Here is a 14,695-nt window from a genome sequence, read left to right as displayed (position 1 = left end):
AAATGTAGTTCTTTGTACTTGATTTAAATTTCAGTTTTGTAGAGACAGTACAGTACAGTGCACTTCAGGTCAAATCTGTATAAGAGCCCGAGGTCTGTTTACAGAATGTACATATGGAATTATTTTTCAAATATTGTTCTGTTGTTCATTAAAACATTGAAAATCTTAGTGGGAGGCAGGGAGAGTATTATTAGTACTGCAGTAACAGCTCATTCTTTGGAGATCAGGTTTCATTTGCTGCGTGCCAGCAAAGGAAGTTGTAGTGTTTTAGTGGAAAAAAAGGGGGTGGGCGATAAAATCATTCTCAAGATGTTCACTTCTGAACCTCAGGACAGCTCACAAACCCCTGTGTTTAGATGGTTTTCTGATCCTTTGGAGAACCAACGCTATCTCGGTGTTTAAGTGGATGTGTTTGCATAGTTCGACTGGCTGGGTAGCAGGATCACACTTGCTAGGAATGCCACAGTATCCTACAAACATTTTCCAAAACACAGCGCTAACCACTGGAAGCTGAGCTAACCAGAGGAGGAGCTCCCTCAGACTGCTCTTATGTTTTATTTCATTTTTAATGAAGCTGTTTTTATGTCACTTTTCATTTAATAGAGCCATTTATTACAAAAGGACTTCATAAAGAAAGTCATATTGCCGGCATTCCCCTCCACAAAGACCACTTGTACAGCACTTCCTTTCAGAGGTGTTATCTGAGGTGTTCAGCAAAGACACTTAACTTATTTTTCTGCTTTAAAATGGATTATTTTCGGTTCTCAGTTTTTGAAACCCATCGGAACAAATGCAGGACAGTGATAATATTAATGAGACGTGAGAGCTGCTCCTCTACCCCCACACTCAGGTAGTGCAGGATTTCTCCGCTCTATCCACGGAAATGCAAGTTTTCTGCTCAGTTCTTTCCTTGTGAGGAACACTTTTTCAGCTGCCACCTGTGTATTTTTAACTTACTCCATTATAATTTTAGAGGATCAGAATATATTTGGTGCTGAGCAGTCTAACTGGAGCTGAAGTTCCCTGTTTTGTATGCTGCCGTAGCTACAGCAATGGCATTTACAGCACAAGCCCAAAGGGATTTGTGTACAGTTGATGATTATTCAGTCCCTGTGCTGCCTCCAGCTTTTGCATCAGAGCAGAGCAGCTTCTCGCCATTGTGGAGTTCACTTTACCTGAGCATGGCAGCCAGGAATAAAGGAATACTGCTGCTTTGCACCTTCATGCTTCTTTTTATCGACCTGATTTTTAAGTAGGCTTTCTGAGGGCTACATGAAATAAAGCGTGTGGGAATATCAGGTTACAGGCTGCTTGGCTTATATAATGTGAGGAAAGAAAAAAAAAAAAAAAGAAAAAAAAAAAAACCAATATGCTTTTACATCACTCTGTGTTCTAAATCATTCAGCCACAGTGAACAACATATGTGCAGGTAAGGAAGTGCCGAGATGGGGAAAAAGGAGAATTTTCAAGAAGGCCAGGTAGGCGCTGAAATATTTGGAAAAATCAGCAACTTTACTTAACAGTCCATAAAGCCTCTGAGCACCAAAGCAAAACCCAGAAAGCTGAGATGGAAATCCACCCTTGGCAGACAAGGCAAACACAGGTCCGTGCCCATGCGTCACCGTGCGCTGCAGCAGCGCTCTGTGTCTGCGTGGTGCTGCATGGAAGTGGTGGCTGCAGCAGCAGCAGCAGCAGGTGCTTGGAGGCTGTGTCAGCACAGTCACGTGGTGCGCCCCTCCTGTGCCTCAGTGAGACAGTGGAGGTGAGCTGGTTGCCATGTCTTTGCATGGGTAGCTTCTAGGAGCAATTCTGGGAAGCAATATGATCCACAGATTTCCCTTGGTATAGGGACAGTATTTTTTCTCTCAAGTCTAGCCTGCTTTCCTCGTCTTACGACAGCATTACGTGCTGAGAGCCACCACATCACAGGGACAGCCCATGTGTGCCCGGGAGGGAAATGGTTCAGCCTCATGCCCAGAGATGGGCCTGGGCATGTCAGTGACAGGTACACGTGGTGCCTGGTCATAGGTGAACAGCGCTGTGTGATTGGTGAACGGCACACGGGAACATTAGAAACAGATGTACTGCACATGGTATCAAAAACTTCATTTGGAGCCTCCTCAGCATCTCCTGTTGGCTTTGGCAGGAAGAGCTGTATCTCGTATGGCAAGCCTCATTTCATATACAGAGCTTAGGGTATGGTTAGGCGCTTTGCACAACAAAAGCTGAGTTTGGTTTCAATCTGGCTGATACTAAACAGATTTTGAGTTAAGAGGGCTTTTGTTTTGATGCCATGACATTAAACCCTAATGTGAACCTTCCCCTTGTCTTGGCAAGGCAGTGCGCTGCTCTGTCATTTGCTTGTTGATATTTTCTGCCAAACAAAAATAAATTCTTTAAGGCTCATGCTGCTGAATAATTAATTTTTTATGGTTCCTGAAGGGAATACTTTATAGCTGAGGTGGATCTTTCCGTAGGCTGAGAGAGCCAGGATTACACTCGCTGAAAAAGCTGACAGTGGGAAGAAGGCACAACTCCTCCAGGGGCAGATCTGCAAGGCACACTGCAGTGGATGCAAATGTTCTTCTGCACTCGATTCTACAAATGCAGAGCAGCAGATGGGCCCCTCAGCTGTTGCCAGCACCTCTGGGTGCACTCACTGCTGATCTTGATGCGCCAAGGCTGTATCCCAGTGCTGATGAGCTGTGTAGTCCCAGCGCCCGAATTCTGTGGGGAGGCGTTTCTGTGTGCACTGAGAGGCAATATTAACCCCTCCACCCTCTGCAGCCACTGCAGAAACTACAGCCATGTGCATGTTGTAGTTAATGCGTGTCTGTGAAGTGAGAAAAGAGATCCCAGCTCCCTGACGCAGACAGTGGGCTGCTTTAAATCTCATCTTGCTCCCTTTGTGGTTGGGCAAGGTGTTTGTTGGAGGACAGCAGAGCTCTCCATTCCCAACAGAACAAGGCAGGCCTTGCCCAATGCTTACCCTGGCCAAGGGCTGAGGATGCTTCATTAGTGTGTGCCTCTGAGTTTGCATGCATCCTCTGAGTGTACAGAGTTCAGCTCAAGTTCCTCTGTGGCACATCCAGCTGTCAAGATCTAGGCTACCTGCAGTGCTGTGGTTTCTATGTGCATATGTTTATGGAAGGAGGACTGGAATGAGTGCAGTTCCTAAGTGAGATAAATGCACCTGTCCAGGCAGAACTAGGTTCCCTATCTGCTCTGGTTAGATACTTTTTGTGCCTAATCCATATGCTTTTTATCTGTCTTTCACTTCATGCTGCCATGAGGTAAATGCACAGCATGGTTGGATTCAGAAGCTTCTTTCCTTGCCTCTTTTCCCCTGTGTTCTGTGGGAAATGTCAGTCTTTCAATTTACAGTCCCAGATTTCATAGGGAAGGAACAGAGCATCCAGGAGATAGCCACTGAGGCCACACGAACCTCTGAGAAAGTGCCTGAGCCATCCTGGAGTGCTGTGTTCAGCTGCTGAAGCCTCGGGGGAATCGCTGAGTTGCATCCCGGGAATTTCGTAGAACTGGAAGCAAAAGGGGCTATGGTTGTAATGGAATAGCTGAGACTTGGTTGGCAATTGTTTTTCTTGGTGGTTGCACTGCATGTGCATACTCTCTGCCTCCTGCCAGTGCACACCACTCCAGCTCCATAAGAAACAGGCACAGACTCATTCCATTAAGTTAAACAAGAAAGTTTTTGGACTGTCATTGTGGTGTGAGAATGCTGAGGTTTTGTCGGTGATAGCTGCAACAGTAACAAAATGTTACTTGGTGTTGCATTGTTACCTTACTGGTAAGGAGGCTTCATTACAGAAGCGCTTCTGACAGGGCAGTGTCCGTGGACTTCCACACCACGCACACAGATCATGGAAGATTCCCACGTGAGATAACCAGCTTGGCACAGGAGCATGCAGCCCTGCACGAGAGAGACTGCTCCAGGCACTTCTGGCAGCACCAGGCGTGCTGTGAGTGCCAAACTGAAAGCGATGCTTTTTGCTGTCAAAAAAATTATCAGTGCTCAGAGGTCATGGTAACTGCATTAGCTTCAGAAACTTCATTAAGAGATTTCATTTTTCTAATTATGAAGAGCAGAATGGGTGGAAAAAGTCCATTTAATGAAAAAACCCACCCTAATAACAGAAAATGAAGTTTGATTATTCGTCCTCTTTCCCAGAGGCATTTAATACAGCATACAGATGTAAAGATTGATTAAGACAAAATCTGAGGACTACTAGGAGGGCTGTAGCCTTGAGAATGTTTAAATGCAGTTCTGCAGGCAGTGATGAGAAAAGGACAAGCAGTTAGGGACTGATGCAGTGAAGGGTTCCAGACCACAGTTCATCCCTGCCTGCAGAATTCTATCCAGCAGTCTGTTTGGTGAAGAAAAATCATGAGGCAAACATGGAGGTGTGTTATCTTTCTCATTTAGAGATCACTTGTAGCCTGTGGTGTATCAGACACTGTCACCACAAGGACAGAGCTTGTATCTTCAAAAAGAAAGCAAGCTTTTAATTTCCTTACTGGAGAGGGAGTTTTTCTTCTAATGCAAAGGTCTAGCTAAATTATTTACCACTTATAAATCAAGTGAATTGGTGTGCTGTAATATCAGATGAATGCTGCTTGGGTTGCAGAAGCAGGCCTCATTTCAAAACTAACAGTGCCAATGGAGCCTGCATTTCTCATTCCTTTGTGCCAAGGCCGCTGGGCAGCATTTGAGCAGGAGTGAACCATGTGCAGAGAAGAGCACTGCTCACTGCTTAGTTCTCAGCCTTCCTTCTCCCTTCCGTCAGTTATTTCTGCAGCCTTTGCTAGCTGACCTTACCATATTGTTCTCATTTTAGAGCTTCTGATTATCCTATATCATTTGTTAAAAAAAAAAAAATATATATATATATAAATGTATAAAAAATACTAGTACTAGGGCCCCAAACAACGCAGCTTTTAAAGCTAGTTATTTAATGATAGTGCAGTGGTCCTTGTTACACATGTGGTACGTGCGCTTCAACTCTAAGCTCTGAATGCTCTTGCTGTGTTACACTGACTGATTGTTGTTGAATATGTTGAAGTTGGTAACTTGGCTTAAGAAAGGAATAAGAGGGCCAAACATTTGAGAGGACTGACTTGGTACAGAACATATTAAGGCTCCAAAACCAAGTAGTTTTAGAGTTCTGGATGATATTTTTTCACTTGCTGGGTAAACTTAACTTTTCTTCTCCCTTGGTATGAGTGCTGGCTCTCATGATGTGCTGTGTTGTGACAGCAGCCGTGATCACCTGCTGTTTTTCCTACTGGACTGTTACCTCATTTATTGTATAGAACAGATTATGCTCTTTTCATGAATACTCATATTTCTCAGTTCCCCTTTATTCTACATGTCCACATACTCATGTATACTTAATATGACTAACAGCTAGCTGTAAAGGCAGAATTAATAATTTTAGTATATTTTTCTGGTTCATTGCGTTTGTCATTACTTTGAAAAAAATAGCAAAGCAATAATACTGTAAGATTGTCATAATGAGGCAGGAATTAGCTTAAATTTTGCAGCAGGTGAGCCACATGGTTGGTTGGGTGGCAAGGGCTGGCAGTGATGCCCCAACCCACTCTTCTATTCAGCAGTGTGAGAGTACTTGTGTTCAGTGTCCAGGCAGGGCTTGGTTTGTAAGGGTTGGTTTGCTGAGGTGCTGCTGTTTGATGGCAGAGGCAATAGGATGGTGGCTGTGTGCCAAGAGCCAGCATAATTATATATTTTCTGCGTATGGTGTAGGCAGGAACAATCTCCTCCTAATGGCCGAAGTTGAACTTTGGAACATCAGCATTTTTTCCTTGAAAACCAAATTCTGTCTACACTGCTTCTTTAGCATGCATCTGTTTTAATTAATTAGCATGACCTCACGACATGCCAGATGATCAGGAATGAACTAAGCAATGGCAAAAAGACACTCGTAGTGCTCAACAGCAGGAAGTTACGTGTCTCAGTGATCCCAGCGTTTCCTCAGTGTTCATAAACTGCTTGTATGTTTGCAAGAACAGCTGTGAAAATCCTGAAAATGTCTGGTATGGTATCGTGCTGCAGGAGGGCTGTCCAACATTGCCTGTATGAGGTTATTTTTCAGTCTTGCTAGAGTACACTTCTATTTCCTGCCTCTTTAACTTACTGCACCCTTACTGCAACCCTTACTGCAGAGTACAACTCTGTGTTGAGAACTGAAACAACAAACTTGTATTTGATAAAGGCACGAGGAGAAATGTATAAATCTTTTGTAAGGACAGAAGACACCAATGTTGAATGTGCGTAATTTTTGACTTTGTAAAACAGTCTGCAGTTTTGTGTGGAGACAGATAAAAAAGCTATAATTCATGTAGTGTGGTCCATTTCCTATAAGGTATATAGCAAAATGAAGCTCTGCAGCTGACAAATGAGAAGAACAGAACTTGAGACAAGGTAGAATCCAGACTAAATTTATCGGTGCTTTTAAGACATGCACTGTTTTTTTCTCTACAAATCAGGAAGCTGATGGTATCTGTATGCCGTTTAGGATTTTAACTTGCAGCTCTTTCTCAGATGGGAGAACTGTGGTAGGATTTCATCGATGAAAACATTTGCCAGCTAAAGGATTGCTGCTGCTGAGCATAAGGTGTGCATGGGATCTGTGGTGGTCCTATTTTGAGCAACTCAGTACTTGAGGTATCATATAAGTTTCCTTTTCTGGGAACTCCTGGGACTCCTTAGAAATTTTTATCTCATCTTTTACATTCTACGCTTCGTGCTCAGTGGGCGGTTACCAAAAATAGAGAACTTTATTTTTGAAAAGAAGTAATACTTAGCTAAATAGTGCCTCTGGAAGCTTAATAAGAAGAAAACAAAAAGTGTGGCTGGTGTGTGCGTGTATCACAAAGGTATTGACACATGAATACAAATGTTTTATCCGCTCAACATCTCCACATTCAGCTGGGATGTAAAGATACCGTAGGTTATGGCTGATCTTTTCTCTGGCGGCAGAAGCCTTTACTTTCATGGACGTGTGGAGCACCAGCAGTTTTCATAGTGGCCAGTTAGCTCTTAGTGAAATGAAAAGTGTAATAGTGTTGAAAAATGAGTTCGGCAGTGGTAATGCGGTTTCCCTTCATTAGCTGATTTTTGAACAGTGAAGAAGCACTTGGAGATTTGAGAACTTTTATTTGCCTGTCGCTTCGTTGCTTGCAAATGGGCTATCCAAGTCAGAGTAAGATACCATTTTCTTAGTAATAATCTCTCATTGTCAACAAGCTCTTGTTTGAATACAAAATTCTCCGCACTTTTCCTAAAAAATGTTTCTTTCTGTGTTTCAGCTTGTTAGTGACTTGTTGGAATTCTGTTTCTACACCTTCCGAGAGTCTCAGGCACTGAAAGTAGAGTTTCCAGCCATGCTGGTGGAAATCATCAGTGACCAGCTACCAAAGGTGGAATCTGGGAATGCCAAGCCCCTGTACTTTCACAGGAAGTGATAGAAAATGTCTTAAATGGAAGAACTTTGCCTTAAGTTTCCCTGTGTTATTCCACACCCATGAAGGACCCAAGAAACCATATTTTAAACATGCTATTTACACTTGTTCTGCAGTCTCTGAATAGTCTAAAATCATATGAAGGGTTTGGGGAATGGAAAACAGTTGACTTGGATTTGGCAAGACCTAGATGTTTGGAAATTACCCCATAACCCTAAAACACTTAGAAAATGTTCCTGTTCCTCTGGATGAAAAGCCATATCTAGTCAATAACTCTTTGATTTTGATATTTTAACAGATGGAGTTTTAAATATGCCATGTAGTTTCTGGTATCGTTTGCTTGTTTTAAAAGGGTTCAAGAACTAATGAGAACTTTTTAAAGCTTACCCTTGGTTTGCACATAAAACGTAAAGTCAATATGGGGCATTAATATTCTTTTCTTGTAAAAAAAAATAAAAACAAACAAAAACTCTATATATACACATATATACACACACACAAAAAAAAAACAACCCTACTGTGTAAAGTAATAACAGAACATTTGGTGTGGAATACTCTGTTATCCCCACCTGTGGCATTTGTTATCCCATGTTATCCCGCCCTAGATGATATACACTGTGTTAAGTGTCCATTTACTATTTAATTAAGAAGGATAAGATGTGAAAACAAATGCCCTGGTATCAATTTATAGTATCTATTGTGCTGGCTTTACAAATAATTTTTTGCAGTCTTTTGCTGTACTGTACATTGCTGTATGTATAAATTGTGAAGGACCTGAAATAAGGTGTAAGGAACTTTTGTAAATGAGACAAACAAATCTTTAATGGTTAATAGGATGAATGGGAAAGTATTTTTGAAAGAACTCTATTTTGCTGGAGACTATTTAAGTACTATCTTTGTCTAAACAAACAAGGTAATTTTTTTGTAAAGTGAAATGTTCTGCATGCATAATGAACCGTTTACAGTGTATTTAAGAAAGGGAAAGCTGTGCCTTTTTTAGCATCATATCTAATTTACCATCCTATAGTATCTGTTGTAAATAACCACACTTAACCTTTTCAGTTGTATTTAAGCCTTTCTATTCTCCTCCATATTTTTCTCTCTTTTGTCTCGCTTGCAAGTGTACGTGATGAGCACATCTTGGAAATCCTGCTCCATGTTTCTGTAGGAAACGACACTTTTTTGTGTTTGCCACTTACGAAGGTTTCATTTAACAAGACAAATTACAGTCTCTCCAAAGCTTTTGCCAGCATAATGATAGCGTGAGATCCTGCCCTCGACTCCCTTTGTCTCCCAGGAGAGGAGAGGCAGATAAGCTGTTGAATGATTTTGCTATTTTTAATTAATGTTTCCCAAATTGTGTTGTTTTTTTTTTGTTTTTTTTTTTTCCTTCGAATACTGGATACATGGAACATCTTTGAAGGTCAGATTATTATTTCAGATTGAGGAGAACGATTTCTGATTATGAGGAAGGGAACATGCAGATCACGACAGTAAGAACCAGCAAGACGGATGGCAAGGTACCGATATGGGCAGATTAGCAGAGTAGAATTTTTAGTGGTAAACTCAAAGCGCGTTTAATTTTGTATGAATTTTTGTAATGATCAGAACACACGGAAAAGAAAACTGTTGACGCTACAAGTTCAGCTTCGGTCTGATTTTGTCTCAAAACATTTTCTCTAGAACGAGACTGTGAACAAAACCTTTTTGAGGTGATTTACACTATATTTCACAATTTGTAAACGAATACAAATTTTGGTGTAGAATAGAGGACAGATGAACTTTTCTGAGGCTCAACTGTTGCTACCATATGCTAATTTAAATAGAATAGTTTTTTCTGAGTCCTAATCTGTAGTGTTTTTTCTGGGTGACACTGATGTTTTTGAGCTATGATTTGTCCCTTGACCAGTCAGAATGTAGCATTTCTTTGAAACAGTGGTCCAATAGGAGTTACATACCCTTTCTGATTCCAAATTTTGAGGTGTGCTTTGGTGCACTGAAGACAGTCAGTGCTACTTGTCTTTTTAAATGACACCTGCCTTATGCAATGGGTAACCTGTAAAGACTGTATTCAGAGAGGTTTTTTATATATAAATATATACATACATATATTATTTGCATTTTGGAAGTCTAATTCATAGGCAGATCTTTAAATACTGACCTGCACAGCAATATGAAAGCCAAACTTCCAGCGTGAGATACACAGCATGCAGACTGGTTGTTTACAGTAAAGAAACAGTCATACATCCATCTTTTCACCTTTTTTTTTTTTTTTTAATTAATTTTTTGAGTCTAAAATAGACAATTTCAAAGCCAGGTTCTGGGTGAATACAGTCTGCAGCAGCTTTTTATATTAACAAAGTTACTGCCTCCTTTTCTGTCTCAGAGTAACTTTGCTTGATTAAAATAGCAAAGCCATATTCTACACTTCACTGTTAAATGCCTGTCCCAGTCCAAATTGTTGTCTGTTTGCTCCTATTTTTGTACCTTATTACTTTTAATCTTGGTTTGGTACAATTCATAATTCACAGAAACTTCATATAATTAAACACACTAAATTAGTTTTAAAGAGCAATTTATATCTTTATGCAAAAACGTATGTCTGTCTTTGCAAACAACTGTAAGCAGATTATAATAAATCCTTTACTTTAATCACCTGTTGTTTATGAAACCATTCATTGATTATTATTTTTTGCTAGAGCTCATTGAAATTGGATATAGATGTTGTAAGAGGCAGTATTCTCTTATCAAGGACACAAGCAGAATAGCCATCACTTTTTTTTCTTACCTAAACCTGCGTACAGCAGAAAACAAAACCTTTGGTTTTTAGCTACCACGAAGTTATGGTATTTTGAATTTGTTTAGAATGAAATAGGCATTTGTCTCCTGCAAAATACAAGACAAACGAAAACATCCTTTAAGATGGGCTTCTGTTCACTGAGCTAAATTATTTTGTTGTAAGAAAGGACGGGGATATACAGCAAGAGCATTGTATACCAGTTTAAAATGTAACATAGTGTCAATGTACTGCAGTGGGTATTTCAGGAATACTACGCGCCGTGCAACCGAGAAGTTGCACAAAATAAAATAGACTAAAGTTTGCAGTAGCAAAATCTTATTAAAACGATACTTTACAATCAATAATGCAAAAAGCTAATTCACAGGGTGGTGTTTTTCACTGACTTGTTTAAGCATTTATGAGATTAAACAATTCTACAGTTAATGCACTTTTAATTGTTTATTAAAGATTTGACTTTCTTTTTTTAGAGCAATGTTTTCAGCTGGAGGTCAATGACTTGATAAGATAGACAGCAAGCAGTTCTGAGGCCAGGAAGCTCAGAGGAATGTTTAAGCACTCTTGGAGTTTAACTAGATTCCTGGATGGAAAAATACAAGCAGCCAGCAGTATGGTGTAAACAGTAACATCTATGCATAATGATGCATTTATAATTAGGGGTTTGCTTCTGTATGTTTAAAGCTTTTTAAATAAATAGAAAATATTGTTTGGTCTTTATGTTAATGTCTGCAAGTACCTATTTTTTTTTTATATACAAATTGTACAAATGTACATGAATTAAACTGGTTTGATTGCAAGTACTTCTTGCATTTTAATCTCAGATAACTGCTGGTGCACTGATAACCTTAGAAAGAAGCTTCTGCGCATTTGGAAACAATATCCAACTCCACAGTAACTAACAGTGCAACCTAACATCTGTCTTCATCCACCTAGCGATTTGCGTTTATCTAGCTCTATTTCAGCCAGACAGTGGCTGTGCTCAGGGTGTAATAAGAAATGCTCAACTCTGAGGAGTTTGCTTCCTTTAATTAATTGGGGTCTTTGCGTTTCCCGAGGAAGAAGTGGTGACACTGACACCAACCACATCCTGCTCAACAAAGCAGGCCCCGCAACCTTCAATAGCTGGGTGAGCCTGGCGTCCAGCTTGAGCTATCCTAAGGCTGCTGCCCCACAGACCAGTTGTTTTTTCCTTTGTGGAAATAGCGAGTCACTGTTCTACACACATAAGCTTTCTCAAGTTAATAAATAGCCTTCTCAAGAGCTGAGCCTCTTCCAATTATGCTAAGAAATTCAGAAGGGGAAACACAGCTCTTGCTATGCTGGTTTATTCTGTGCTCCCCTAAATATTTATTACAGAGTTCAGCATGAAGCTCGGGCTGTGATGCAAGACCACCATTTAACTGCACTTTGCTTGTTGTTTCTTTTAATAGTAACAAGTCACGCAAACTTTCCATTGCCAAAAATCCTTGCACCTGCCTTCTGTTTGCTGAATTGTCAGAAAAATTGCCCATCTGCTTGGAAGCAGATGTATCTGTCATATGCTGTTCTAGAAATAAGAAAATGCTATCGCTACTTCAAAACAAAACAAAACAAAACTTTTTCTCTGACCTCAAGCTGGGACACTGCTTTCTCTGAGGGATCTACAGGGAACAGGACTTCATGTTAAGTACAATAGTATTGCTAAGGTAGAAAGTAGTGAAAAATACCCTTTCATTTCAAAAAGATGTTTGATAGGTAAAACATGCCAGCCGGCAAAGTGTTAAAACTACATTTTAACTACAGATATCAATAGAATTAGATTTATTATTTAGCGCTTACCTGTGGTTACTGCAAGTGCAGATGAAGGCATGTGGATGAATTCTGCTGGAGAGAACTCTGCCTGAGGCATATTGAACCAACAAGATGCGACTCCAAGGAAGGCTTCCCAATTACCCTGTTTACGGCTTTGGTGCATTTACAGGCTGCACAAACCCTCTGTGAGCAGTGGATGGAATTTGCTCATTAAATTTAAAACCAGGTAAGAATTGTGAAATGGTTAAAAGAAAGAAATGAAGGAACAGAAGAATGAAATTGCAGATTTCTCACCAAGACTTTTCTGTGATGCAATTAATTACAAAGGCTCAGCTAGCAAAAGTTGTAAGCAATGTAGCACAACTGCTTGTTTTCATTACAGGGCAGATAAATCAGTCGTGAGATTTTTCTCTCAACGCAGTGAAGGACTGGGCACCAGCAGGAAACCTGCCGTGACCATCAGGGAGGACAATGGTTAACAACACTCAGCAGCCTGAAAGCCCCAGGGAGAACAGCAAAGTGAAAGTGCCGCTCAGCAAGAAGTAGAGCCGAATGCCGGCCAGTGAGTAATACATACTGCACATTCCTACTTAGCCCGAGTGGGCTGGAGGCTCAGCTTTTCCATCATTCTGCAAGCACATGTTAGGCTTCAGTCCCCGTGGAGGGGGTTCAATCTCTGTTCCCAAAGCAAGGGAAAACGTCACTCTGCATAAAAAGCGTACATCAGCGATTCCTAAATCGCCCTCCCCCATTTGCAGCCTGCGTCAGGCGTTTGCTTCAGGGAGTCTCAGATTTTGAAAACAGAGTCATACATGCCACTGTGCACAGCACATTGCAAGGGCGGGGAAACCCTGCCTGTGGATTAAGCTCTAACCTTACCCACAGCTGGGATGTGAGAACGGCTCCCTGGGAGAGGACTGAGCCCAGAAGTGCTGAGCAGCGGCTGCTCCTGCTGCCAGGCTAGAGCCAGCCAGCCCTTCAGCTGGCTTTCCTCATAGCTGATTTCCTGTCTCCCATCTTGCGTCAAGTTAACACTACACTTCCCAAACTGTGGAAAAGAAAGATGGGAGACATACTCTGAGACCTGTCTTTGGGAAAGAAAACTTGATCCTCAAAGGCTGAAAAAGGAGCCTGAGTTTCTTGGTAACGTTTTTATTCTTTAGCATCCTTTAATCTCTACTTCCAGACAGTCGCTGTGAGGGCATCACTTACAGAACTATTCAACAGTGAGAGTGAAGCATGAGAGGTGCCACAGCTACTCAGCTGCACAAATCCATACTCAACATTGGTATGACCAGACTGTTGTGGAAAATCAAAATCTGGGGGGCAGCTACCACTGCTAAATTCCTAAGAGGCAGTGTGGTTAACCTGAAAGGCAGATCAGAATCTGGCTCTACTCACACCTCTGCTTTTGGACAAGGTCTGGGATTTGAGAAAGTTTGAATTAGCATTACTTCTGCTCAGTGCACCACTTCCCAGTGGCAAAGTTTTCATCTGTGGGTTCTGCATGGCTCCAACAATAGTAGGAATCTCAAAACACCTCACCTAAAGACAAATAGAGTCACAGGACTGGACTGAAGGGGCAGCATACTGTCTTCTACTCTTTGCATCCACCTTTTTTAACCATCTCAGTCAAAAGAAACAAGAAATGCAGAAAGAGCAGAGCTAGGGCTGAGAATTTTGGAAGAAAGCAACCAGAACAAGATCTAGCATGCACTGCACATTTAAAACAGCAACAAAACAACTGGAAGTGACTAAGAAAGCTTGTAAGCTTCAAGTTATCACAGCTTGGCTAACTGAGGATGCCTTGCACCTACACCTCCTAGGTGAATAACAGGGATTTACATTCTTCCGGTTCTGTCCAAGATACTCAGCTAGCAGCAATGGAATCTGAATTTGGCCACACACACAACATCCTGCATTCAGAATGACTCTTGAAGGTCACAAACGAATTCCTACAGCTATGGTCCAGGTGACACAACATCCAGCCAGAACAGCACTTTGCCACGTGAACAGATCTGAGCAAGAAAACCTGCCACCTCTTGCTGTATTTATTGGTATGACTATTTCCTTAAAAGCGTATCAAGGAGCAAATCTGAGAACTGGATTTTTTTTACAGAAGTCCAGAAGTAATTTTCTGTGCTTGGGTCACTCAGCTGCTGTGCCAAGATAAGGACTGCCTATGGCAGAGTCACTGCTCACATACAAGGAGAATTCACCAAATGAAACTCCTCCAAGCTATGAGGTTTAGTGCTGGAGAGCCATACTGACTTGGCCCACCACTGCTCCATCTGGAAATGATTTGGGCATACTCCAGTGGAGCCTCCACAGTCTAGGCAAAGGAACAAAAAAGCAGTATGGAGTTAAATCTGAAGGGGATAAGAAACACCTCAACCTGAAGGCAGCGTTGACCATTAACTGGTTTATTAATCACATTGGTTAGAAAAACCTGCAAGCAAAGTATGTCTGTAGTAAATTACTCTAAATCCATAGAGTCCAATTTAACAAATAAATGAGCCTGTGCTAACACGCCATCCTGTCAGATTTTCCTGCATCCTCTCCACGGCCTCCCAAAGGGTCTTTCTTGAAGGAGAGAAGAAATACAAA

General features: G+C 41.2%; 1 protein-coding gene across 2 annotated transcripts in view; it reads left to right on the top strand.

Moving 5' to 3' along the window:
- Window positions 1-7,503, top strand: part of NR3C2 (nuclear receptor subfamily 3 group C member 2) — a gene marked incomplete at both ends in the record, with an annotated part of 191,724 nt that extends 184,221 nt beyond the window's left edge. For both annotated transcript variants that reach the window (XM_079534286.1, XM_079534287.1), the window contains one exon: window positions 7,348-7,503. In XM_079534286.1, coding sequence (XP_079390412.1) covers window positions 7,348-7,503 — 156 coding nt within the window. The remainder of the gene's footprint in view (window positions 1-7,347) is intronic.
- Between the last annotated feature and the right edge of the window lie 7,192 nt (window positions 7,504-14,695).

The sequence above is a fragment of the Tetrao urogallus genome, assembly GCF_951394365.1.
Source record: "Tetrao urogallus genome assembly, chromosome: 4".
NCBI classification, from domain to species: Eukaryota; Metazoa; Chordata; class Aves; order Galliformes; family Phasianidae; genus Tetrao; species Tetrao urogallus.
Note: the sequence above shows the minus strand (reverse complement) of the source record. Positions and strands in the feature narration are given on the sequence as shown.